Source organism: Linepithema humile, chromosome 6 (assembly GCF_040581485.1).
Source record: "Linepithema humile isolate Giens D197 chromosome 6, Lhum_UNIL_v1.0, whole genome shotgun sequence".
NCBI classification, from domain to species: domain Eukaryota; kingdom Metazoa; phylum Arthropoda; class Insecta; order Hymenoptera; family Formicidae; genus Linepithema; species Linepithema humile.
Window position 1 is genome coordinate 28,911,396 of NC_090133.1, and position 27,060 is coordinate 28,938,455.

Here is a 27,060-nt window from a genome sequence, read left to right on the forward strand (position 1 = left end):
TAACTACGTTGTATCACGTAGTCAGTTACTTTTCACGCGATCACGTGACAAGCATCTTTTACAAACTTCAAGCGCGTATGGTTCGATTTGTTCGAATGACGAAGCCATTTTGTTGCAACCCGCTCCGATGTAACACGCTTCCTCGAAAAGTGCCTTGTTTTAACGCCCGAACGAGATTTCTACGAAAGGTGTTTCGCTCTACGTGTATAATCACGCTCGTCCATCATACTGCATGCCGAGGCAACGATCGCCGTCCGACAAGCGTCCACCCGAGAAGCGTCCACCCAAGAAGCGTCCGCCCGAGAAATCTTCGTCTCGGTAAGTAAAGTTTGCACTTACTGTTTGTCCAGGTTATAGATTATTATATCGCTCGCCTGTGTGCGCTTTTCAAACACGGCGCTAATTGAATTTAATTTTCGAGACTCTGCGAAGAGCAATCAACCACGATATATATCAACATAACCAATTTCCGCATGATTGATAAAATATACACTTGATAAAACATGCACAAATTAGACGAGATACCTACTAGACGCATTCGAATAAAAGAGAATTAGCAAATCATTGCCATCTTGAAATTGCTTGTCGCAAAAGCTTGTCGGCTAATTACTGAAATTACTGAAATAATTCGGCTTGCAATTTTATTTGGTCGTATATATCTCTTACAAAATCACAATGCCGAGAATCTTTTATTTTACTGGCGTTGGGCATAAAATCTTGAAACTCTGAAATGATACTATATATATATAATATGTATAACTTTTTAATTAATATTAATTAGTAACAACAATTACTGCTATTATGTTATTGAATGTCATATCAATTAGATTTACAGTGTATTCTTGATTCTACATTTTAGCATGAAGACTTGCCATAATTTAAGACAAACACACATACCCTTTTTCTTATTTTTTAAATATAATTAATTAGTTTTAGATATAATTAATTACAATCATAATTAATTATAAAATTTCCAATTTATCTAAGTTACTTTTTTTTCTATAATTTTTTTGTAAAATGTTGTTCAAAAAATTAATCTGATTAATTTATTAATTTGACATTCAATAATACAATTGGAAGAATATTAGTATAATATAAATATTTTATTGGAAATATATTTACACCGGTTTTATATCGATTGATATTTTTATTTTGATTATTAGCCGAAAAATATTGCTATGTATTTTTTTTATACCGGTTTGAATTCTTGAATTAAAGCAGATCTAATTTTTTTATTTATATATTTTTTTTAATAAACGACTCGCGTGATCATTTAAACGACTTTTCGATCGCATGTGAAATTCCTATTCACGCGCGCGTAGCAAATTGAAGAGAATTAAAGAGAGGTCGTCATTAAATTGCACAATACCGCGGCCGCGGATCTCTTACAAAATCGTGAAATAATGACTAGAGCGCCGCGTATTATACCTCCTCGCCGGTACCTAAGCCGGCATCGAGCTTCTCGAGACGTTCGACGAAGATTGCGTGCCTCGGGTTCTCGGGGGCCCGAATTAAGGCGGGGCCCGGGCCTCGTCGAGACTTCAATTTCGCGCTCGACGATTCTCGCAAGAACCTGGTGCGCCCGGTGTCGCGATTCTCCGAAAGTGAACGATATCCCCGCGAAGAATGAATTCGACTCGTGTTTAAAGCAAACTGCAATCGAGATGCACGAGAAGCGAAAATCGCATAATAATACGGCAATACAGGCTTCTGCCGCATTGTTTTTCAATAGCTAATTCTTTGGCTAGACTGGAACCAATCTTTACCTCAATGAGAATGTCGGGACATTTGCAATTTTCAAGTAATTAATGATTTAATTGGCAGTTTGAGCATTTTTTGAGGAATTAATCTTCAGGAAAGAGAATAGATAAGAAAATTATATTTTATCTCGTTTCAAGTGAATTATATTTCCATCGAATTTGTATTTTATTCGCGTTGTTACGAAAATGTATAATAATTGCAAAATTGACTTTAAATTGGCCGAAAGAATCGTTATTAAAAATTATGCGGCAAAAGTAGGACGTTCTATGCGTTTAGGCCACGCAATTTGTTCAATTGGCTGTTACGAAATTGCATAACATTTACTTCCTATTTTTTTCCGATGAAAGATGTTTGAAATATTTATTTTGATACGATTTAATACAAAATCAACAGGAAAGTAAAACGAAACGATTTACTATTTTTATTTGAATTCTAATAATTTTCAGATTTTAATATTTTATTAATTTTGCATATAAAATATTGTTTTATAAATGTGATATCAACATTGAATTGAAAATATTATAGACAACTGTGAGTGCTATATTTTTTTGAAAATTATTACTTCTTGAAAAAAAACTATAAAGCATAATCATATCGTAAACTGTTGTTAACGCCACTTATATATGCATTTCTCATGTTATAAAATGAAAGATAAATTTAAGGAAGTTTGTTCTGTCAGAAAAATGATATATGTAGAAAAGTCGACACTCCGGTCTTTAACGATCCTTTCGATCTCTTTTATGTCGTGTCTTTATTTAGCGCCGAGTCGTTCGAGGGGATTGCGCAGATCTTAACGGGCGATGTTGTAAAATTAACATACGAACTCCCGGGCTACTTATCGCAGCATCCACACGAGCGGCGGTGCTCGTTCGGCGAATTGCTATCGTCGTCATACCGACGTAACGATTCGTACACGTGCACCGCAGCTTGCACGGACAAACGGATCAAGGATTGACGAAACCAATTTAGATCCACGACTCGTCTCTTTGTATGGCCTATAATAGCGCGCGTTATGTGCTCCGCTGCGCCTCGTATGGTGATTGTTTTACTAGCCCACTTAGAAAATGTTTCAAAGCGGTTGCGTGTGTGCCAACGATAGACGACAGAATAGCTATGAGTGCAAGATATGATATAATCGTATTTTTTCATTATCGATTTATTAACTGCATTGCCATATAGATATATATTTTATATCAACATTGAAAAGTGAGATTTATTTTATGATTTTTGGATATAATTATATTTTTTTTACAAATAGAATTATTTTATTGAAGATATCGATGTCTAATAACTTTGCATTATAATTGCAATAATTAAATTGTCAAAATCTAAGTTGTATTATACTAATAATGAAGTCGCAATTAATGTTGTTCGACTTAAACTTCAACTTTTTATTTAAAGCAAGTCTCATTTTTTAGATCCAGTATTTTTTTTTGCGTGATAACATATCTACTCAGTCAGCCGATAAAGAGCACAAAAATAAATTATGGGAGAATCGCTAAGTATAGACCACGATCGATCGTCCATGTGCAATCGGTGTCTTACATGATAAACCATAAATTATCTCTTCTACGTGCTCGATGCCGAAAACGCGTGGCCGGATGTACGTTTTAACCTCATGGATATTAATGACGAGCGTTCTACGGCCATGAGAGTCCCCGTGTCCCGCGACTGACGTCCGACGGATGTCATATGCATGAAATTGCGCGGCTGAAAGTTATCCTTACGATGCAACGCTCATTAAATTATCTTCCCTCCTCCTGGGAGTTAGTACGTTTCGCGTGCCGAATACCGATGTCACGCGTCGCGTCATGTCCTACGACAGTAAATCACACCTATTTGTCTCTTCGTGTCGTGTTTTCCTCTGCTACCAAACGCACGTAAATAACCTGACCACATTGGTCCTCTGACATCAACATCGAATAGCACAAGGTGAAATTAAATTAGATTATTATTTTGATGTAGTCGGTTATCTTTTATTTTGCAATTAAACTACAAAGTTACATATAAAAAATAAATTACATACAAGTTGTATATAAAATGTTTCAGCATTCGCAATTGTCCTTTTAATGATGGATTTTTTGATCAACTAGAAGTAGATTTTTTTTCGCAGCGAAAATGTCGAGGAAGATCATCTTTTATCGCGCTTTTCCAATTTCCCACATTATATATCTTTTTAAATAGCTTCGAGCTTTAAATTACAATTTTATTAAAGTTTAGTTGAAATTAATTGCAAAATATAACTCTGTTATTTATTTCTAAAGCACAATTTCTTGTAAGCCTTTCTATTTTTATTACTTATCAATGTCTCGACATTTTTACTAAGAAAAATCGATTTCAAGTTAATCTGATAATCTATTATTAAAAAGATGAGTGAGTTCTGTGAGTTTTATCATCTTTATAAAAATTAAGAAGTCTCAATTTTTTTACGCATTAATAAGTCGAATGTAGTAAGTCGGTCGACGATTTTACACAAACATGTTCACAAATATTTATCGCGGTTGATATTTTTATTGCGGTTGATTCTTATTGTGGTTGATATTTTTATCGCGGAGGAATTGCGCGCATTTTAACACGAATGACGAAATAATTAAAAATAGTTCCTTTTACTCACGGTTCAACTCATTTATTATAAACTTAACTTATTTATTATATACTTTTACTCGCCTGTCGCGGCGTCGCCAGGACTTCATGAATCACACGACGCGATAAGCGCGCTTGCACTCTCCCATTATTAATCTCGGGTTAGCTAATCCCTCGCAAGGACTCGTAATAAGAGTTAATAAATCGCAGCTAAAAAGATTGCTGTCCCCGTCGCACCTGACCCGCATTAATCCCGGATTGACCAATCCTGCGAACCGCGGCGGACGATTCCGTGAAAGTCGGGAAGTCGCGATCGTCAGAGCAGAAACGACAACTCCTCCGTCGCGATGTGATTGCAAGAGATTCTTCATTTACCGGAACTCGATGAAATTTCTTTGGCCGTGGAGCCGAACGCCGTCGTTTCCGACTCGGTAAACCGGAATATCCGCGTGTCGAAAGTTAGAGAAACGTGCAATTTTCAGAAACCTGATTGGAAAAGGCACTTGTTTCAATCGATGATCAGTAGCTGTTTGATTTCAGTAAAATGCATTCTTAAAAACTTATCTTTGATAAATAAATGCTTAAATTCGAAATAAATTATAAATATAAGTATATCTACTTATCAAAAATAATTATTTGAAGATTTTATTCAAGTCGAGCAGAAATCAATCGACGAGTGGAACAGACTTTTTCTCTAAATAGATTTCCGAATTATACTTATATTAGTTATTTGTTCACAAATATATAATTGGAATGGAAAGTGGGCTTTTTTACCGCGATTCTGGATTTAGTAAAGGGCTCGCTATCGCACCGTGAAAGCGTGAGTGAACGCACAAAGGTCATTAAGATCACGGTTTGCGATTCGCGTCACGACTTGTCCTCGATCGGAATGCAAACACCAAGTATCTCGCGTCGAGTTGGCTCCGACATTGAGGCAGCTCGACGCCTCGAAAGCGAATCTCAAAGGTCGAAAGTCCGCTCCCTGCAGCGTTCCTGGTTTGCACGATTCCGATACTAACTTTCAATTCCGATATTAATAAAATCAATGACAATTATCGTTGGTAATTTTCTCCGTCAACAATAAAAACCGAGATTCATCAATTTATCCAAATAATTATATAAATAATAAGAAAATTGACTTTTAATTTCATTTATATTTGTTCTAGGTAACAAATATATATTATTTATTATTTATAACAATATAGAATGTGTTTCTGTGAAAGTACACGAAATTTAATTTAATTCTCATCTGCTATTTTGCAGATTAATCTGTTATTATGCCATTATGCAATCGACATTGACCGTAATTGACTATAAACATTGCTTCTGTTTAATTCCGATGTACTGAAGAATTTTTACCTATAATTACTGGAGAATTATTTGCCTATAATTTATATCGTAAAATTTTTTTTACTGATTTCACGATTATAAAGTTTCCGTTAGTTCCATTTTATTACTCAATTGAGACGGTATTAATTATGCAATTTTGCCCCGTGCCAGGATTAAAATAAGTCACGGTAACGTAAGTTTAAGTTGCGTATAGCGGCATTGATGGATACTAAAATTTAACGTTGATGCTATGATGATGATATTAAAAATTTAACATAATCTTTAAAGCTTCGTCCAGCTACTATAATTGTCGATAAGTTGACTATTATGCAGGTGTACAAATATCTCTGCATTATGTAAATTTTCAGTGTACCAATACAGTTTGAATTTTCGTATATGCAATCATTACGTATCAAAATATGTTATAATTTTGCGGGAACAACAATTATCTTATTTCTCCAGTAATTCTCCTTTCATTTTTGCACTAATTAACAGAGCTATTGATTCGGTATTGAATCGGAGACAGCAGAGTAGGAATTGGTTTGCACATTAAATTGCACTGAAAATGTATTTCGCAAATGGAGAGAGTTTTAATCATTTATAAATTGTGAAAAATACGATCTAACCATCTTCTTTATTTATAATAATACGTAAAAATGTTTCAGACGTGATTTTAGTAACTTTGAAGAGTTTTATTGCGTTATATATATGGATTATTGATATTTTTATATATACTACCAAAAATAAAGGAGATAATTCGACGTTTTTTGGCGGAACTCTATAATAACTTGCAGGTCGTGCGTTCATTGCTCGCTTACTGTAATCCGACGAAGAAGTCTCCCGTTATTTTTGCCTAAAAAGCACGCATCGGACAGTCGCCTGAACGTTAACGATAGATCCTTTCCGCTGAAAATTCAACGGCCCGCGACGACGCCTTTCGTGCGAATTAACACCGCGCGCTCGTTCCACGGCTGTCGTGAGAGAGCAACGAACGATAAGATTGCTATTGTGGGACTCGAAATAGTTGGCGCGTGTCCAACGCAAGGCGCCTGTTTCTCGCCCCGGCGCTCTCCTTTTTTTTTCTCTTTTCGAAACTCTTGCATCTTACGACAGAAATCTAACTTTAAACGTGCCTGACAAGTGGGTTTAAGACTCCTATTTTCTGCAGCGATATCAAATTGGAATATCAGAAGCGAGAAGTTATGCGAACTTTTCTTTCAGTCAAACTTTTCTCTTCAAAATTTGACACAATCTTTTGTTCTTGGCAATTTAACTGCGAGACAGAGAGGGACAGCTTAGTCAGTTTAAATTCCAGTTATTTCTATACAAAATTTTTACAAGTATTATATAAAAATAATACATCAAGAGACCTTTTACATTAAACTTTGCGATAAGTGGCTTTTAATCGAATTTTGTAGAAATTGAGTTCAATTTTGCGCATAAAAGAGAATATCTAGCAATGTCAGGATATACCGTGTACAAAAGAGCGATGTATGCTTATGTTTGCATCTAGGTATTTTTCGAATAAACTTTAGTAACTACATACATATTATTCTGGAGTTGGATAGTAAATCTTTCTTATTTTTTCCATCCGGCGTTTTCCATATTTATAGTTTCTTTTGCCTTTTTAAAACTCTAACTGCGTCTGACGACAAATCTAACTTTAGATATGCATGTCAAACGAGTTTCACTGTAATGAGCTCATTAATATGAGTTTTAGTATTTCTCTATAAAGTTTCCATATTTGGACCGTAAATTAAGACAGAGTGATGAGCTGTCATAACTGCAAAAATCAGTTTTGAATTTACTAAAATAGAAATCAAGTAATTTTAGAACATTATTTAAGTAAAGTTTTATTCAGTTTGTCAGTGGAAAAAGCTTTTATTTGTTATTGGTATTCTTTATATTATTCGAAATTAAAAATACGTTTACCAGTTGCAAATGAATTATGAAAATCTTTTTATCTCTAATTTCTAATTTGGATAAACCTATTTCTGTCGCGTTTCTGCCTTGAAGCAGCGATACGCGTTTATACGACGCTATTTAGATACTTCAGCAACTACTTAAGCATACCCGCAGCACGACGTATTGAAAGTAAATTACCTTTTCCATCGGGCGCGCGCAAATTTCTGGCAGAATACGGTACGAGCAAAAAGCGAATTTTAATCGTTATCGCGGTAGTCTCGACGAACGCGCAGTCCTCCGTGGCAGCTTAATGGCAGCTAATCGCCGATGTATTTCGCCGTCGCCGTCGCCGTCGATCGCTCCCTGACGCCTGTCTCCCTCGTATGCTTCCCTGAAAATGTATGTGATACACCTCCGGCGATGTGTAATTTGCCGGCGCGTAATAGAACTAGCGTGCGCGAATCCGTTTTTCGCTCCGTTACGTCACGAAGGTCAGTCCCCACGTGGAGAGAGAGCATGGGGGAGATGAATCGCCGGTGTTCAAGTCAGGTCTATTCCAACTCGGTGGAGTCGGATAGATGCTTCTCTCGCGTGCTCACCTCCTCGCCACTTCGGGAAGGGAGTGCGCCCGTGCATGCAATCGCAACGCGCGACCTTGACGGGCCATTGCCCTGCCGAGAGATCTCTTCGCGGAGACAGTCGTTATGTGTATCTTTCTCCGCTCTCCAGGAGGTGCGGAGTGGCCCTCCCGCGCCGTTTGCTGTTGTTGTTAATGCCGCAAGATTTAAAAATATCGTCCCGCGCGGGAGGGCGGTGTCGGGGAACGCCGAGAAAGTTGTCGAACGCTCGCCGTAGAACGGATGCGAGAAACGTAATGTTTCTTCTTATTTTTCAAGACTTTAGAATTCTCTGAAAGAACAGAATTTTTTTCTTGCATTTTTTACGTTTAGAACCCATAGAACAAGCTTCTGAAAGACTTCTTGTTTTCTTTAAAAGGATCTCAAAAGCAGGCTACTCTTTTGCGCTTTAAAATTGAATACCTTCTCAATGTATTCGGTATGATTATTTAACCAGGCTCTTATTGATATGCTGGTATGCGCAAACTTCGTACCTGACTTGTGAAGCAAAAATCAAATATTTTTGGAGGACATAGCATAAATTTCCTTTTTAAATAGAAAATCTTGAAATCACAAGTAGTTATCGCGTATAATAAAATCCTGTCTCTAATTAATTAGTGATGTAATTGGAGAAAAATAGCTATTTAATTTAGAAAACAAGTAAAGTATGAGTATGTACGGCTTATCGGAACTATAAAACGCAGTTGTCTTTACAACATATCGCATGAATGGCTACATTTTATGTTTAATAGATCCTGAATAGGTCTTGTATACTACTACCACTTTTTAATTAGTGATCGCTAATGATATGAAAAGGCAATCGCAACGTGGGTTTTTTTCTATAATAATAAGATTAAACACGCTAATGCTTTTAGAGAAAACAACCAGATAGCTCTTAGTGCAAATAACTCGATGTGCATATTTCTGCAAAATCACGAAGTTATCTCATGCCGACGCCCCGTTACCGTTATCGGCGATGACGTTGTAAGCGAGGAAGTTACACGTTAGACACGCACTCGAGAGGTGTTATCGCTTTCTCCGAAAGAACTTCTCTCCGACGCTATAAGCTCATGTGAAAGCGAGGAACCGGCCCTTTAGAATCTCGTTACGCGATCCCCGCGTCTCGCGCCCACCATCTCCGATAACGCATCCTTGTAACGTGATAAGTTTGCGCGCCAAGTTGACGCGAAACATCGTGTATGCTCGGGGTGTCCGCTAATTACTCGCCGATGTCCGACAGCCGGATGTCGCGATACTCGTGTGTCACGAAACTCCGCCTCGTCGTCTCGGCGGTGGATCTCGGCGAACGTGCCGATCGGCCTCGCGCTATTTAAAATTCTCGCGAGCCGCGCGTTGAGTCATTAAAGTTCGGTCAGTTTCACGCCCGGCAATTTGTCGGCAAAGCCCGTCTTAACGAAGTAACGTAACAATGCGCAAGTTAAAGTAGCGCGCAGCAGCGCGGCGGCTTGATCTTAAGTTATGTAAATGCTTTTCGCGTGTATTCTTCTTGCGTTTGCGGCCTATTACATAAAGCGTTTGAAGGAGAAACGATGAAGAAATGAAAAAAATCAATAGAAATTTATTCCGCAAAATGGAATAGCGATGTTACAACTCAACTTTAAATATGTCCCGAGGCTATCAGTTTTCTCCAAATTATGCTATTTATAGGGAAAAGTGTGGATTACTTTGTATTATATCTAGGAGTCTAACAGTGCATAGAGAAAGGCTTTGATAACAATTACTTTAAAGTTTTCTATTCAATTATTCATATATTTAACTATTAAATATTTCTTATCTATTGAGAGAAGTTTCTATTTTTTTCCTGATTTTCTCTTTCTTTCTCGCTTTTCTTCTCTCGCTGCATTGTTCTGTCACTGTTTTAGATTTCTCCGACCACGAAATCGTATGAGAAAGCGAATAAAAACCGATAGATGTATTATGCATTATGATTGATCCGCAATCATGAAAATCAGATATGATATTATCTATTAATATTGAATTTTATTACTATTTAGTATTTTTTTATCTTTTCTCTTATTCTCTTATTTTAATGATTATGTTTAGATGATTAGATAAATATCCTGCATTGAATGCAAAAATAGAGAAAGGAGAAACAAAAAAGGAAAAAATGGAAAAAAATGAGGAAGTTTGATTATAAATACATAATCTATTTAAAAAGTGTATATAATACTTTATTTATTAATTATATATACATTTCAGCTATTTCTTGCAAATTTTTATTATCGGGTTAAAAGACTGAAAAATATTCGTCATCCTTCTTTATCATTTTTAAAACCATTTATTCCGCATGTGTGCTATTTCGGTACTCATCCGTTTAATTTCTTTATGCTGTGTTTGAAGGTGCAAGAATGCGTTTCGTGACGAAACGAGTCCGCCTTCACGGGCGTCGATTAACGCGTACTGTCGACTCGCGCGAATCTGTTTCACCTTGTGTTCCGCCGTACGCCTCGGCCTAATTGTTAGCACGCGCGTTTAACGCCTTACGCAATTTTCAACGGACATTTCCAGTTCGCGCGAGAAAAGTAAAGAGTGACAGTGACGAATACGTCCGTTAACGCGACTTACGCGGTGTGAGATTCGTCCGCGTGATTCGCGTACATAAAAATAAAGAGGAGAAAAAAATCAGCACGCGCGTTTCTCTGTCCTAGACATCGTTCGCGCCTTTTTTTCCGGTCATCGGGCCGTCGCACTTGCATCGTCTTGATGAACGCAAATGGAATACAAAGAGCATCACGTCCGTTTTCGTCTCTAATGCAAGATAGCCTCGGTGCGAAAGCACATTTTATTCGATGGCACAAGAGACATCCGAGATATAATCTTATTAGTGTGAGCAATGTTGTAACAGTAGTAATGTAGTAGTATCGATGCAAGCAAGCCTATAATTATTTCGACACATATGTGACGTCATAGATACAATACCGAGATCTCAAGATTCAAGACAGTGCATATAAAATTGTCATTCTATTTTACGATAGCGCATACATAAATGTCAAATCTCTATTCTCACTTGTTTTATTGCAAAAGAAAGTTTCATTATTCATTAATGAACGTTTTACTAGAATATGCAAATTATCTTTCATTTGGCTAATCATTTATATCGTTACACAATATCTTTTAATATTATATAATTTAATCATTTTAAATAACATGTTTTTGACGTAATTCCTGAAAATAATACAAGTCATTTCACGAATTCTAAAAATAGACTTCAAATCGAAAGATTTTATCACGCAGTAAATAAATATCGCGCAATGTTGCTGTATATGCACCGATTGAATAAAATCGGCTCGATTAGAGATATCCACGGCCGTCATGTAGCACTTGTCGTTAGATTAGAATGCACTCTATTCATTAAAGGGAGGCAGAGCGTACGTTCGCGTCGGGAGGAGGCGCGTAGATTGCAGGAAGGCCTGCATCAGCGTTAAAGTGCATTACACAGCGTCCTCGCTGGTTGTCCTAATTCCGGTCGCCGTCGTTCGACGAAGAGGGCCGTCTGCAGGACGGTGCGATTGCATAACGGACTCGACTCTCTGCGCGCACCGGTCGCCACTTATTTTACACGAAGCGGCTGCTAGCCGCTGACGTTTCTGGAGCAAAGAAGTCCTTCGCGTCGCGGTGTTACGTTCCAGCGTCGTTGAGCGATCAAATTAGTTTATTTCAGGCCGCTGCTATCAAATCAGAAGTGTATTGCACATAGAGATAATTATACGGTAGGGATAAATATATATGCGCAATCTTCATTTTTTAATGAGACACTCGTAAAGTTGCGATATTAGACATCTATCAATGATTTACTCGAGAAAGAAAAAAATCTTTCTATATTCTGATTCAGCTATGATTCAAGGTTCAATATGGATTTTAACTGCAATCAAAAGTATATCAAATTACGCAAATTATTAATCAATATGAAATGCATTACTAGAAAGCCTTTCTTGTGACATAAGAAGATTAGAAATCCTTAGAAAGAAAGAAGAGAAGGAAAATTACAGCTATATGGTTAAATTCTCTTTCTCACTCGCTGACTCTTAATCTCTAAAGCGCGGTACAAGTACTGCCTTTTAACGCGTTAATTGCGCGCGCTACGCGCGCTAATTAGGCGTGTCGGCGTTTGCAGCAACCGTGTGTATTAAGCGCTACGCCGATTTCTCGTGATCGGGTATAGCTTCTCTCACAATCAGCCAACGTGCGCGCGAGGAAAGTGCCTCCGAGGGAGCCAAGTCAATCGCGCGGATCGAAAACATGGCATTGACTGGCCTTGCACGACTTCGTTCCGGGCGTTTGCGTAAGAACGAGCGCGCGAACCCGGAGCTCCTTTGTCGTCGCGCTCGTTCCAACGACCTGCAAGGTCTCGCCGTGTAGAAATGGAAATCTTACCCTTGCTCAACTTGCGCCGCTGTCGTCGGGCGCGTTTGAGCGACTTTCGTCCGCGCGCGCGTTTCTCCGCCGGCCGGATCGATTTTCGAGATACGCCCGCGATATCGAACCGCGACATCGAAAACTCTGCCGCGTGGCGACGGGAAAGTGCAGCAGCGGTCTGCACGCGGTGAAAGAGAAAGGCCACGGGAAAGGATACGTACTATGATAGCAGCTGGTCTTCTCTCTTAGTGCATCATACCGTGCGCGGTGACCTTTCGTCGTTACGAAAGATTTAATACTTACGATTAGCGCGAAGAGACGTTGTTGGCGATACCGCGGCAAAAAACCGACCCCCGCGCCTTCGGCAAAACAATCGACCGCGCGATTGTACTTCCGTATCCGACTGATAAAAAACTCACCGGCAAACTCGTGGTTCGCCAAGCTCTCTCGATGCCAGAGCTCTCAGCTGAATCAACATATTGTATATTATAATTCTTGGAATTGTATATTAATAATGAAGCTTCGCGAAAGCTTAAATGGAAGAAAGATGATTTCAATAAATGTTGCAAATAAAATTAAATGAAAGAAAAATTTGAATCTCTTCAAGATGTTGAAACTATCGTGAAACAAGTAATAAAATTTATTATTTGAGTTTAATATAGTATATCTTTTTAAAAATAAAATGTGAAATTTATCAAATTGCTTGGAGAATCTGTAATTTGACAACTGCTCGGCAATCTATTTCTCAAGCGCTCGATCTCTCTCGATTTGCGAAACTTCATTATTCGACCATGCAATGTAATGTAAGGGTTTTTTTTGCGGCGGGCCTTTAATTACGCATACTCTCATCAAACATGCCTTCTGGGAACCGATGATCTAATGAAATATAAATAGATGCAAAAAACACGACGAATAAGCGCGTCTTCGTGTAAATGTATGAGAGAAAGGCTTCATTATTTAAATATCTCGATAGAGACTATCAATTTACTTCTCGTGCTTTTTTTTCCCTCGTCAAGTAACGAACAGCGAGGAAACAATTACGTCACGATTATGCAAAGACCAAAAATGTTAGTTTTAGCCGTTCCGTTATTATTTTATCGACAAAATATATGTTATCGACGATGAATCGGCAATTAATTATAACGGTAAACAATTTCATATTGGCACTTAACATATTCGCGCCTAAGGGAGACGGGTGAAATGCCAACTAGTCTTATTAATTGCGCGCACACGCTACCAGTGTTTTCGTCTGACCTTTGCATCGCGCATCGTCGCGATGCTGTCAGGAATCTCGATGAAAACACAGTCATTCGTATGCTTGATAACGCACGCTCCTGTGTGTCATTGTGCTGACGGTCATCACATTAAAGAGATATTATTAGCGGAATCTTTATGGAAATATTTATAGCAATCTATAGTTATAGCACTCTATACCGGAAGAACTGAAATTCGCATTAAAATTCCGTCGAAGCAAAACTCATTTGCAATTATCCTTGGAATATGCTCGCGCGGTTGACATATTTCAGCCTGCATTTTTATTCGATATCTCATTTCGCCGATGAACCATGACTTAAACAATTTTCAGTGATCTAATGTTGTAATTTCACGCTTCGGCGAACGTGCGCAAAAAAGAGACGCGAGAAATTCATGTTAAAAGATTCTATAAGTTATCTTCTGTGAAATCTAATAGTCTGATGCAGAACCGCATCATTGACACGCAATTGCGCGAAATAAATTTTTACTGTATTTGTTTTTACAAACTTTCAGATATTTTCTGCAAACTTAGTTTTAATTGCTTCTAAGTGCCGATCGATTTATCGCGGATTGCGGGCAGGCTGCTTTTAAGACGATAATGCGAATCGCTTAATGACGCACGCAACGCGCCGATAACTCAACGAACGCCGGCGACGATCGGCATTCGTTCGGTCGTTATTAATTACGCTCTCGTAAGTTTCATAGTTGGAACAGTGTGCAGAAATGGCGCTTTAAATAATTTATTTCCGATGCGCGCGTTTAGGGGCAATAAATAAGGGAAGAAGCGGACGTCCGCGTGGAACCAGATTACGGTGGCTCGCCAGGCCGAGCTGTCGTTAATGTCGGTGATTCACGATGCCGGACGAGAGCGCGGAAAGGATAACGCTTTCCGCACGCACTCGCTGACAGTATTCTGTAAATTTACGGCTCGCGCGTGATAAGAACGCGTGTGCGGGGCAGGCGTTAACCGCGTGACTCAAGGTGCCGCGTAATTGTTAAACTGTATACGTCGCGAGATAAGACCTCGATTATTCAAATTAATGGGGTGTCGTGTATTATGGAGATTCATGATAATCGCGGGATTGAGTTCGCAAAAAGAAAGTAATGTCCTATACAATATTTTATAGCAATGGCTATTATGTTTCGCGACGCTATGAACCACGATCTAGGGCTCATTAAAATTGATTTATTCGTGTCCTGCTGGTTTCTTTGGCGGAATTTTATCGAGTTTCCAAGCGCTATTTGCGTTATTTCCCGATGGAGCGTTACGCAAGCTTCGTGCTCGCAGTTTTTATACTGTTTCTTATTGTTCATCCGGAAGCACACAGAATGCGCTCTGAGATGCGCAACCGGAGCATGCGGTCGATTAGAAATTGAATTACTTTCGCTGCCATCGCTGCTGAATGGCTCGCCGTTTCCGCGATGGTTTACGGTTTAAGGTCTGTGACCGCGAAGATAGCTCCGCTATAATCGAATCTATAACGTTTTCTAAATTATCGGAAAAAAAGATGCGACGAGATAGCATGCTTGCATCACATACATCTTTACATCTTTTTGTCTTTGCAATAAAACGTTTTAGCAAACAGCAATCTTTAGCGCTACAACGGATAATATATAGTTAAACGTTTCAAAGTATTCCTACGTGATTTTGTAAAAAAAAAAAAAACCCCATGTCTACTATTGCACATCACGCAATCGCATCGCATTCCGAGTTCTAGCGCTCGAGCATAACGTGTATTAATAAAGTTCTCTTTGCTAAAGGCTCCTTGCCAGGAATTTCGCAAGGACGCGCAACGGCTTCGCGTATTGCAGAGATGAAATTTATCCGCGGATAGTCATTGCGCGCGCGTGCTCTGTGAAGAAGACTTAATGACCCCCGCAAAAAACGCGATATGACATCACGCCAACGACGGCCGTATCGAAAGCTTCGAGGTCGATCGTTTCAGCAAGCACGTACTTTTCTAATTAGCGCCTCGGTCTCCCCGTACACTGTATTTATGAATCATTCAGATGCTTCTCGGCCCTCCTCTCGGATGCGCTCTGAGTAAGAGAAGCGGGCAAAGAAGCACCGCGCGCTGGAATTTTTGCGAAACGCGAAACGTCGGCTTGCGGTCGCGATCGATTCGTGCGGATAAAATCGCGGAGGTGCAATCGCGGCGTAATCGACAGGTCGCGCAAAATTGCGCGATTAATGACGACGGCGAACCGACCGAATTAACGGTAATGACGGACGATTAGCTGGACGATGAATGTTGTAGAAGCGAATCGAGACGAGGGTTATAAATCAGGATCAATTTCTGCCGGGCGATCATAAATGATCGTTCTAGGCCGCCGCTTGAACGGTAGTTGTTGTTTGGCAATTACGAGTATGCCGCTCTTTCCATCTCAACTCCACTTTTGCAAGTCGCATTATGTAATACAGGGTGTTAAAAAAAAAAAAAAGATTCTAGACTCAGATAGTACTTACTTGTGCAAAATAGCTGGAAATTTCGATTTACATAAAAAAAAATCATATAAACTTATGCAGAAATGCAAACAAGTAATTTGTTTTTAGAATTTTGTGCATATTTCTGACGTGAACTTTTTAACAAACACGTGAATTAATATTCTTGATCGACACTTAAAGTAATGCTAATTATGCAAATTATTAACAACGCGGAAGTGACATAATTATTATACCACGATTATACTATGATTCTCACAATACAAGTGTGTCACACATTAAATTTCTCTCAAGAATAATTTATACAAACTGCTTCGTATTACCGAGATTGGAGATATAAGAATGCGAATTACGCAAAATATAAGTAATTAATAAGTGTCTGCGCATAATTTAATAGCCACTCCGTTATAATACCTCATTTTATAATACGACGTAAAAAGCGGCAAAATAAAAATTTCTGTCCTTGAAACATTAATTTGCGTAAAAAATGGAGCATGCAATAAAAATTAGCATTATGTGTTTTTTCTGAGGAAACGCGACACGCTTGACAGGCGTCGGGTTAAAAATCACATGCGTGTGTACTTGAACGTAGATATTGTTGGATATCAAGTCAAGCATATTATCGCTGGAATCGCAAAATCGTTCCTCGTGCTTATTAGCGGAGACCTTATTCTTACGATGCGGTTGCACACATTTCATCCCAGCCTACTTTTAGCAGCGTAACGGTGTTGCGAAATGATAATTCGTGGACCTTAAATCGTAAATTTGCGATACCGTGCAGCGCAAGACTTTCGCCTCTTACCACCGACCGTGGAAAAGCATCCTACTTCTACACGCCTTTTCTCATCGCGAATACGTGCACGCGCGCGATTTGAACTTCGACGCTCATTGTGTTCTTAATTAGACTTCCGCGTCGCGCGACCCATTATCTAATCGCCACGTAATATCGCGAATAGGATTTACTCGGTGTGTAAAGCTGAGAAAAACTAGCGCGGTATAAATCTCAGGAAAAAGTAGGTAAATTGATTCCGACGGCGTGTGTGTTAACACTTCCGCATACAGCTAAACATAATCAGAGTCTGACAAATTCTGCGCTGTCACTTTATGTCTTGTCAAAGCATTCCTTTGAGCTTGAAGAATGAAACAAGAAGCAATTAAAATATAAAAATGTAAAATATGATATCTCTCGTTGTACTACAGTTTCTGGGTGTGAGAAATGAAAAAAATTCTGGCAGAAAAATGATTCGTTTATTTTTAATACAAGTATTTCAAGTAGAAATTTTTCTTTTTGGAAATTAAAATAATTTAGAAATGTATTAATTTTTCTCTTCTTTCTCTTTAGTGCAATTAGACATCTTTGTATTTTTTTCTAGAAGAACTGAATACTTTTCTCTGATCTCAATTACTTTGTAATTGTATCTATAAATATCCGAAGCTCGGCACGAAACCACGCCTTCACATTTTTCAATAATACCATCTATTAATATCGCAGAGCGCATGTTGCACTACGGATTCGCTAAAGGTCGAACGCAGAATGAACTCGTGGCAGACGTGAGAAAATGTGCTACTCACTTGTTGTTCGCGATCGCGCGGCTCTCGTGACGAAACGATACTCGCAGATTCGTTCTTGGCTCGGTCACTCGGCAATAAATGCAATTCGTCGCGATTGTTCGAGCGAGCGTGAAAAACCGACGACACGTGTGCATCTCCTGAACGATTGCTCTTTGCGTTATATAATATTTTTTATTGATCATTTCTGTGTCATTCCGATCCTTCTGAAAACTGTTGATCGCATAATAAGCTTTATTTTTTTTTTAACCGAGGAACATTCAGAACGAATTGCATTCAACGGGAAATCGTATCGAAAGGCCGAAAATACTAAGCGGAAGCTTAATATTTATTTATGGACCACGGGAAACAGCATGTCGATATATTTGAAATATAACGATGCGTACACGCGAGATCCGTGTGATTCAAAGCGGAGCGATATCGCTTTTGCGCACGTTACATTGTTATCGATATGTTGCATATTGCCCATTTCATCGGCATTTCGGCTCACATAAAGCTGCGCTCCAAGCAAGGCTTTATCGTTGCATCTCGCAAAACGCGATGTTCGTGTCGTCTGTATCGGAGTGTTGTGATTTCGGAAGCGACACGAAAGAGTAGACAGGACGTGTATTCACAAAGGTACGAGTATCGTAACGTACGTGACGTAACATACGAGAGATATTTTCTTAATTTATTTTACAAGAAATTCCGCGAATATATAATTTACCAGAAAATTACGCAGAGATGTTTATTGTAAAAAAATGCAACGAAAAAACACAACGATAATTTTTTAAATATTATTTTTTCATGATGATTATTGTAATAATTAATTCATTGATTTCAACGTTTCACGAGAGTTCCGTGTATTATCGCGTACACTGTTAATTAAATTCATTATTTTTTCATTAGTAGTATAAAGGGACTCTGAGATACAAAGAAAGTGGATAATTGGATTATACATACATTAATTATATCTAATTATCTATTCCCAATGGCGAAGGTAAAGGACGATAGAGAATCCATGTAACTAAATGGAATAGCTAATATATTATGCAATTATCTATTCCTCTTGCTCTATCGTTTTTATGTTGTTTCATCTCATTACGAATAATAATTAGATATTGCAAAGCACAAGATCAAAATAAGATGAAATCTCTCATCGACGTAATGTTTTAAAATATTTAGTTATTTCCAAAGAGATAAAACGGCAAGAAGAAAATCTTTGCGATCTTTCGCTAGTCTGAAGAATTCTCAATCGCTTATGCCATCGTAACAGCTCGTCTCGAAGCGTCTTTCTCAGATTGATCACGGTAGCGTCGACAAGCGGGATCCTCGGGACAATCGTAACAGTCGAGCGCGCGAGTAATTACACATCCTGCACACCGCTTGTTAACAGTTCTGCAATACAAAACTGGCGCTGTCACTGGCTCACGGTGCAACTGGCGTAATAGAGAAATGCAGAATGTATTTGTCGGATGAACAGTTAACAGAGACCGTTAAGCTTCCAATCTGCTTATCAAAATGCACTAATGACAACGTGAATAATTGAATAATAGGCATGATAATTCAAACGTGAAAATATCTCGCTTTCAACCGTTAAGTTTTGCAATTAAAAGATATAAGATGTAAGAGAAAAATTAATATTTTATTATATTGTTAATTAATTTTGTGATTATTGTCATATGGCTTTATTAAAAGTTTATTTTGATGCTGGAATATTTGTTCTGTCTAAATGGACAAATTTATGATAGGATAAAATAAAAAACAAAGTTAACAAGATTAAATTTCAAACATTAATCGATGCAATTTAAACTCTATATATAGACTAATATATATCTTCTCGTTCTCTCGTTGGCGCTATACTATAATTCATTATTGTACCAATTATTGTTCTATAACAATGTAGCGGAACACAATAACGTGCTTGTATTACAGTACTTTAATGATAAATAATGTCCAGAAAAAAATCACATATGTTTTTAATCACATATGTGATTAAAAAGAATACATTGTCTTAATAAAATAAAAATTTTTTTAATTACAAAAAGTTAAAAATTAAAATATTTGACGAATTAAGTTCCGCGACATTCTCCTATCTATTCAAATTAAATTTTAATGTAAAACTCTTTAATTGTTATGAATATTAATTTAATATAAATAATCTAAAGATTTTGGAAATAATGACCTTCGGGCCACAAATTTAAATTGAAGAAAATATTATGTACAACTTGTAGGACATTCTGTGCTTGATAGTAAGCGCCCAAGCTGACTATATCCAGCAATGCTCGGTGCGAAGATATCGAGGAAATCCTTTGAAACAATTATTGTCCGTAATGACGATCGTGACAGCCGTGTCCTAGTTGTGAGATCCGCTCGCGGACCGCGAGCATGCTATTGTTCCTTTCGTTGGGAAGGCCTTACTTAAGATATATCCTGTCATTTTTCTTTAACGAGAATCTTCTCGAGGGCCATGTGATGGAAAATCCGACACGCAAATGCGATCCGACGCGCAATAATCTTATTGCCGATGCAATAAGTAACTGAATGCAACAGTTGCACGCAATTTTATTACTATACATTTTAATCAATACTATATTACGTACAGCGTATTGCATAACTCGTATATGTCTCTTTAATGATAGATTTTCTATACAATTTTGAGATTTTTAACGAAAATGTTAAAAGAGATTATTTTTTATTATGTCTTTCTATAATTTTCAATATTACATATTCAATATTACTTTTTAATTAAGTTTTAAATTAAAATTTAATTAAAATCGACTTTAAATTAATTAAAAATATGGCTCTATAAAAAGATTTTTTTAATACACAAAGGAAAAGAAGGATTAAAAGAATCACAGCAGGATTTAATTGCTTAAATTAAATATTTAATACCAAATAGTCAAATGTTATTCTCTGAAGATGGCCAAATCCATGGTCGAAACGTTTGACTGTTTGGTATTAATTATTTAGTTTGAGCATTTAGATCCTACTGTAACTCTTTTAACTCCTCTTTTTTGTGTTTTAACAAATAGAAGAGCCTCATTTTTAATTTGTTTATAATTTAGTTTTTAATTTTTTTTAAATTGTTAGAGAATCTATCATTAAAAGAACATCAATGAGTTTTAAGATAGAGTCTGTACAGTATTTTGATTTTTACGTACTCCAATTTAACAGATTTTTACACGTTAATATCTTTCTACTTATTGAAGTATACTGAAGTATATAATTGAAAAATTTGTTTATTATTTTAGTGCTTCTGAAAAAATCTATTTGATCCGTTTTACTTCTTTTTTTATCTGCCATTTAGCAAATTTTTTATGAAAAAATATGTCGCGATAATTTTTGCACGCACCACACATTTTATCAAATTTTATCTGCGGTTATTGCGGTTAGTTGATTTGCATTTTATCACCATTTTATTTCCATTCCATTATTTTATCTTATTCTTATCTTATTCTTGACCGGTGTAACCTACATTTCATGAGGCCGCTCTCTTTCGTTCGATTCGCCATAGGGTACACTCACGCTTGTTACACAACCGCGTAATATGACGGCGATCAAAAAGAAAAGAAATTAGCAAACTTATTCGTCCGACAATAATCCACCAATACTTGCGCGATCGTAATTGAAAAACAGGTTGTTGGACAAATTTTAACAAAAATTGTTGAAGGATTATTTTAATCTTTTTTTAAATATAACTTTTTATTATTATTCATTTATCAAATTAATTCATAATTTTGAAATTGTTGTTACTTTTTACAATAGCGTGAAAAACTGCGTCATGTAAAATATTAACATATTAATTCTGCGCTTAGCATCTATTTTTATTTGCACGCATGCAAAGAAATCTGATCGTAATTTGTTTCGTTCACTTTAGAGCGTAAGAGATACATTTTGCTGTCCGCCACACAAAAAGCTTAAACGCGAGCGTTTAAACATTTTAATAAATCACGAGTAATGAGTGAAAGTATCGTTGTCACAAGAAATTTGAGATTTATTATTGTTAAATCTGTATTTAACCGTGCAAGGATCAATTTGCACTACATAAATACGTATCAGTCAATAATAAATCAAATCAATAATGAATATGATGCGATTGAAGACGCAATTCTATGACAGCAAAATGTTAATCGCGCGCATTTTGTTGGACGAGCAAATCCATTTCGTCTCGTTCGAAGTCGCTCTCTTGTTCGACGATTCACACTTACAGTGCAGGATATGTTCGATCGATCGAGATTGCGCGAATCATCCGCCTGGCCGGCGAACGATAATGGGTTGTCTTTTAAATTCATAGCTGAGAAAGTTGCCGGGATCGTGATCCTTCGTGTAGGCCGGTATCCTTTTACTCTCATATGCCATGTCGTAAGTCTTCCCACATATTCTCAGCGCGACTGCGTATCTTTGGATCCGATTTCGCCTTTTCGCCACGTGATCAGTTTTCGATACGATCGAGGAGTTAATTACTACCTCGACTTCCTAGTCGCGTCTTCGAGACGAGAAAATTCCAGCCAGCCGCTAAAATTCCTCTTCGAATTTCCGTTGAACAGTTAAGAGATGTCGAATATTAGTTCTTGACTGTTATTCTAACGGAACTGGATTCCACTCGCTTTATTATCGGAGAAATTTCTTTTCTTTAGGCACAGTGCTTTCCCAATATTATATTGTAATTTTGCTTGCGGTTTGTGTTTTCAATTTCGTTTTTATTTTGCTGTGCGAAGAAAGTGTGAAATATAACATATCTATTTTAATATATAATCTAGTAGAAATACAAATTTTTAACATATTAATATAAAATTAAGAACGTTGTATTTGAATAAAAGAGCATAATGAGGGGTTTTGTTGTTTAAATTTGACAAGAATAATTCGGAAAAGAACAATTTGAAGATTCAAGATTTTTAGTAAAGATTTTTAGTGGGAAAGAACGCTTTAACGAAAAGAATTCTGAGAACTTGTTTCGGCTAATTAACGTATCCGCCTTGCCAGATTACGACTTAAAGAATTTCTTTCAGCTTTCGTGTCTGGATATATCTTTATGGATTGATAAAAAATTCCTTGAACGGAAATACATCAATTTTTTTCAATGATTGCATATGAAACGTGATGTTGAAGTTATTTATATAATCTTTTTATAAGAGTAATATTTAATTATTTTAATAAAAATAGATTTAATTAAAGAGAGATATAAAGACATTAATTTCGTCGCAAACGCGTTAACATTGCCTCTTTGTCTAAAACAAGGGATTTTTCTTATTCTTCACACCTTCTTTTATCATTAAATTACTGAAAGAGCATAAAAGTCGCGTTGCAATATATTTTTGCGTCAATCACCGTCGTCGACTGGACGTCGCGCGAAGGGCTGGTGACACGCAAACAGATTGAAGGCCCCATCTTCCCTTCTGTCACACGACAAAGCTTCCCCCGTCTTTCCTCCTCCCAGCTTCGTCGACATGTGCAGATGTGCGTTTGCTCCTTCGTGACTTTCCATGTGTGCTCCTCATTGCCCCTTGGGTCCCGATGGCATCTCCCTTCCCGTCGGGGCCACGTAAGTTGACCAATCGACCACCTCTCCTTCTTTCTCTTTCTCTTCCTCTGTCGTGCCGTACATATCTCTCTCTTTCCCTCGAGCTGCTCCCCTCTCGATCCATGAACGGCCCCCTAGTCGCAGACTTCGGTCTGGTGTCTGGCGGCAGTTCGAAGCGAGACGCGGACACGACGTACAACGAGTATTTTCGTCTCGGTTTTCTTGCTGGCACCGAAACCGCGAGTTGACGTCCTCTCGTGTTCGCGTTGTCATATAGAGACAATTCCACGGATATCTCCTCGAGCAAAATTATTCTCCTTGCAGTTTTGGAGAATATGCCGGCTGGTGATGTGGAGGTGAGCGTAACAGGTCCTCACGCGTGTCCTTTCGCGTGGCGACCGGCGACCGGCTTTCCAGGTGCGACTCTTTCAACCTGATTGGGTGAACCGGAACGGACAAAGGTCTCCCAGCGGGGAAGGGTTGATCGTGTCAAAAGAATTCGTAGGATTTGTAGGCACTGGTGTCTCGGTTCTCGCGCAAGGTACAAAGTGACTGAAAATTGGTGATTCAAAGTGATTCAAACTTGGCGCGTGTTTCTGCGGGCGAGTGACCGCCGCTGCGATAATCAAATTTCGTGCATGAATTTTTGGAGGACCGTAAGGAACTGCAGGGATTAAGGCTAACTCCCCCTTTTCCAGTTCCTCCCCGTTCAGGTATCCCATTCCTCACTCTGCATTCATCTGACAGCGGCTACAGCAGCTGCTGGTGCGCGTACACTCACATACGTACGCGCAGACACAGACAATCCGAAGAAGAAAGCGCGTCCGGTTTCACGTTTTCGTCTTGTTTCGTTTGTGTGCTGGCTCTCCGCGGGATATCCGGCAGCGCGGAAGAAAAAGTAGTGATAGCGCGTAGGCGGTGTCATTCGATGCGTACCACTTGACTCGAAGACGGATAAGGGCGAAGATAAGGGCCGAGGCTGAGGATCGAGGATCAGGCACGACGAAATGACATGACACGCCGACGGCGAGGGGTCTTCCCTGAGCCGTTAGTCCTTCGTCGAGCCCGAAGGTAACGTTTATTACGATTTTTTTATTATTAATACTTTTTCCAGATCGCTGATGTGGGCTTTCGCAAAGTTGTAGATTGTTGATTGATCTCGTATATCTTGTTATGTTTATATATTGATGTGTTAGGTTTCGATAACCTTGTGGAAGATTATTTGTTTACCTATTTTTTTTTGTATCACATCTCACGATATCCCCCCTTGTTTTCGTTTCGGGAAGTGCGATGCTTATATTAGAATACTCGGAAATTTCAGGACAGTTCGAATGTTGGCACCGTGATCTGCGTGTCATTCGTTCTTTTTCTTTCGTCGGCGAACCATTGCGGGATGCAACCCGAGCATCGGGGTGTCATCTGGGGTTTCAACGGCTGGCGATCCACCAGCAGGTTGGTGCTCTGACGATCGCAGCGCGATCAGCCGCCACTCGTCCTTCTGCGCGTAAGTGTGCTTCTTTTGATAATTGTGACGTTCTTTTGAAATTAATAATTAGCTATTCGATGAGCTTGCTGCATATTATTCCACTGAATATTAAGTAATCGAGTACATTTTCGCGTAAAGTCGGCCAAGGTGGCATAATTATTATGAAATGATCGTTTAATTCTTTTCGCCTTCTCTGAATCGTTGATTCTTCATCGAATCGATAGGTCAGTTTGCTGGAAAGTGTGAAGTTTGCGAAAGTTTTCCCTCTTTTTCTTCTTCTCTCCTGCAGTCTGCTATTAGTTGCTCGTCGACTTTAAAGCCGGAATAAAACCGCGATGTAATTTTTGCGGAGAGTTTATATTCGATGCCTGACTTTCATCCTTACGCGCTGCGTGTGTTTTAAGAGTGATATCGCTTTAATGTTTTTCATGCGCATCAACTGCGATTTGCTTTAAACAAATTGTGTTTAGCGAAGATGTTCGAGAAAAGTGCGTATTCATCTTTCGTGATGTAATTTTCTATATTTTTTGATGTTGCATACTTTGTCAAAAAGCAATAATATTAATACCATTCTTAATATCATTCTTAATACCATTCGCGATGTACTCGCGACCTCATTTCTATTCAAGATCTCTAAGAGGAATGTGATCAAAAGCTAAAAATGAATTAAAAAGGCTTCTCCAGACAGAAACCTGAAGTGTATCTAAAGTATGGAGCAATTTAAAAAATTACAACAGGCCAAATTATCATTCAGAAATTAAAAAATATGATAATTGTTTTAAAATTAAAAATAGTAATAGTATATTTATGAGTTACATTTATAGAGTTCACGCGTTATTCCATTAATGAACAGTATACAACAGTACATTTTTAATTAGGTTTATCTATACAAATCTATCTCTAGAAATTTATCTGAATACGCACCGTAAAAACTTGAAGTCCAACGGCAATACGAAACAAGAATTCGAGAAATTATTTAATCACTTGAGGAATTCCATGTCGACGACTGGTAGCCATGAAATTGACGAAATTTCCGTGACGCAATTAAGTATCGATCGTACCGGCGGTTTCGTGAACGAAGTGACTGCCCGCGGGAACTACCGTTAAAGCGATCGTGACCTCGATCTCTATCCTTAGTGGATTCTGCGTGCAGATCCGTGCATTTCTGCAACTAACGCACGCCTAAATAACCGGATTCGCTGCATTTTATTGGAACGATCGGAACGATTGGAGATACAACTGTTGAGGAGGCTCGCGATTGTGTTTTGATCGATAAATTATTGCGTCGAGAAATGCGCCTCTTTCGCGACATATCTTCCTAAAAATGGAATGCGCTGATCGCGCAGTTTTCCGCTGTTGTTTTTTTTCTGCAGAGAAATCGGGAACTGTGCACATACATCACGCGGTCGTGCCGGTGCATAGAATTTTGCGGAGTGCCGCACACGCTAAAATTATGAAAGTGTGTGAAAGCACCGGGGAAGAGAGTTAAATATGCGGCGCTCGTTCGGCCGGCGAGGTATCGCACGATCGTACGCCTTAACGACCCGATTCTCAACCCAACTTTAATGACGCCAATCAGAAAAGGAGCGAAGGATTCAATTTCCGCGTTATCGAACAAATAACGAGAACGCGTGATGAATGTGTAAATACATACATGTTTAATGTAGAAATACGTGTATATACTAAAGGTATTATGCGTTAATCGACTGACATGTTCTTTAACGAATCTGACTTATTTGACAGATTCATCAAAGAGTCTGTCAGTCGATGGCTTTGATGTTTTTTTCAACAAAAAGAACTCAATGGCGAACTATCATTTGCTGCAAGCTTTTTAATTCCTTGGATAGAGAATAGTTGCACACATTAATCAGCTTTAAATGAAATTATGGGATATCAGAAATGATATAGTAGTTAATATGTACATTAACAAATAGCATACATACATAAAATAATTTTTTAGAGAAATCTTTAATGCATGAAACACGATGTGCTGTCCATTTTCTATCGTGATATTTAATATTTAGCGCAAAAATTACGATATTATTTAATTCAGAAATGTTGATTAATTTTTGCAGAAAATCTAAATTAAATTAAAATAAAATTTATGATTAAAATTAATCAAAAATTCAAAAGATATCTGGTAAATTTAAAGCAAGAAAATTTCTCATTAATTTCTCATTAAAATTAACCGAGAAACCTAAAAATTTAATCTAAATTAGATCTAAGTTTAAAA

General features: G+C 38.0%; 1 protein-coding gene across 3 annotated transcripts in view; it reads left to right on the plus strand.

Annotated features, from left to right (window-relative positions):
- The first annotated feature begins 149 nt into the window (after positions 1 to 149).
- Positions 150 to 27,060, plus strand: part of LOC105671360 (uncharacterized) — a 62,884-nt gene continuing 35,973 nt past the window's right edge. The window contains exon 1 of one of the 3 annotated variants that reach the window (XM_012365463.2): positions 150 to 318. In XM_012365463.2, coding sequence (XP_012220886.1) covers positions 233 to 318 — 86 coding nt within the window. In that variant the 5' untranslated portion in view covers positions 150 to 232. Of the gene's footprint in view, positions 319 to 23,488; positions 24,413 to 27,060 lie in introns of those variants that run through there. The other 2 variants (XM_012365450.2, XM_012365451.2) reach the window with 2 other exon arrangements.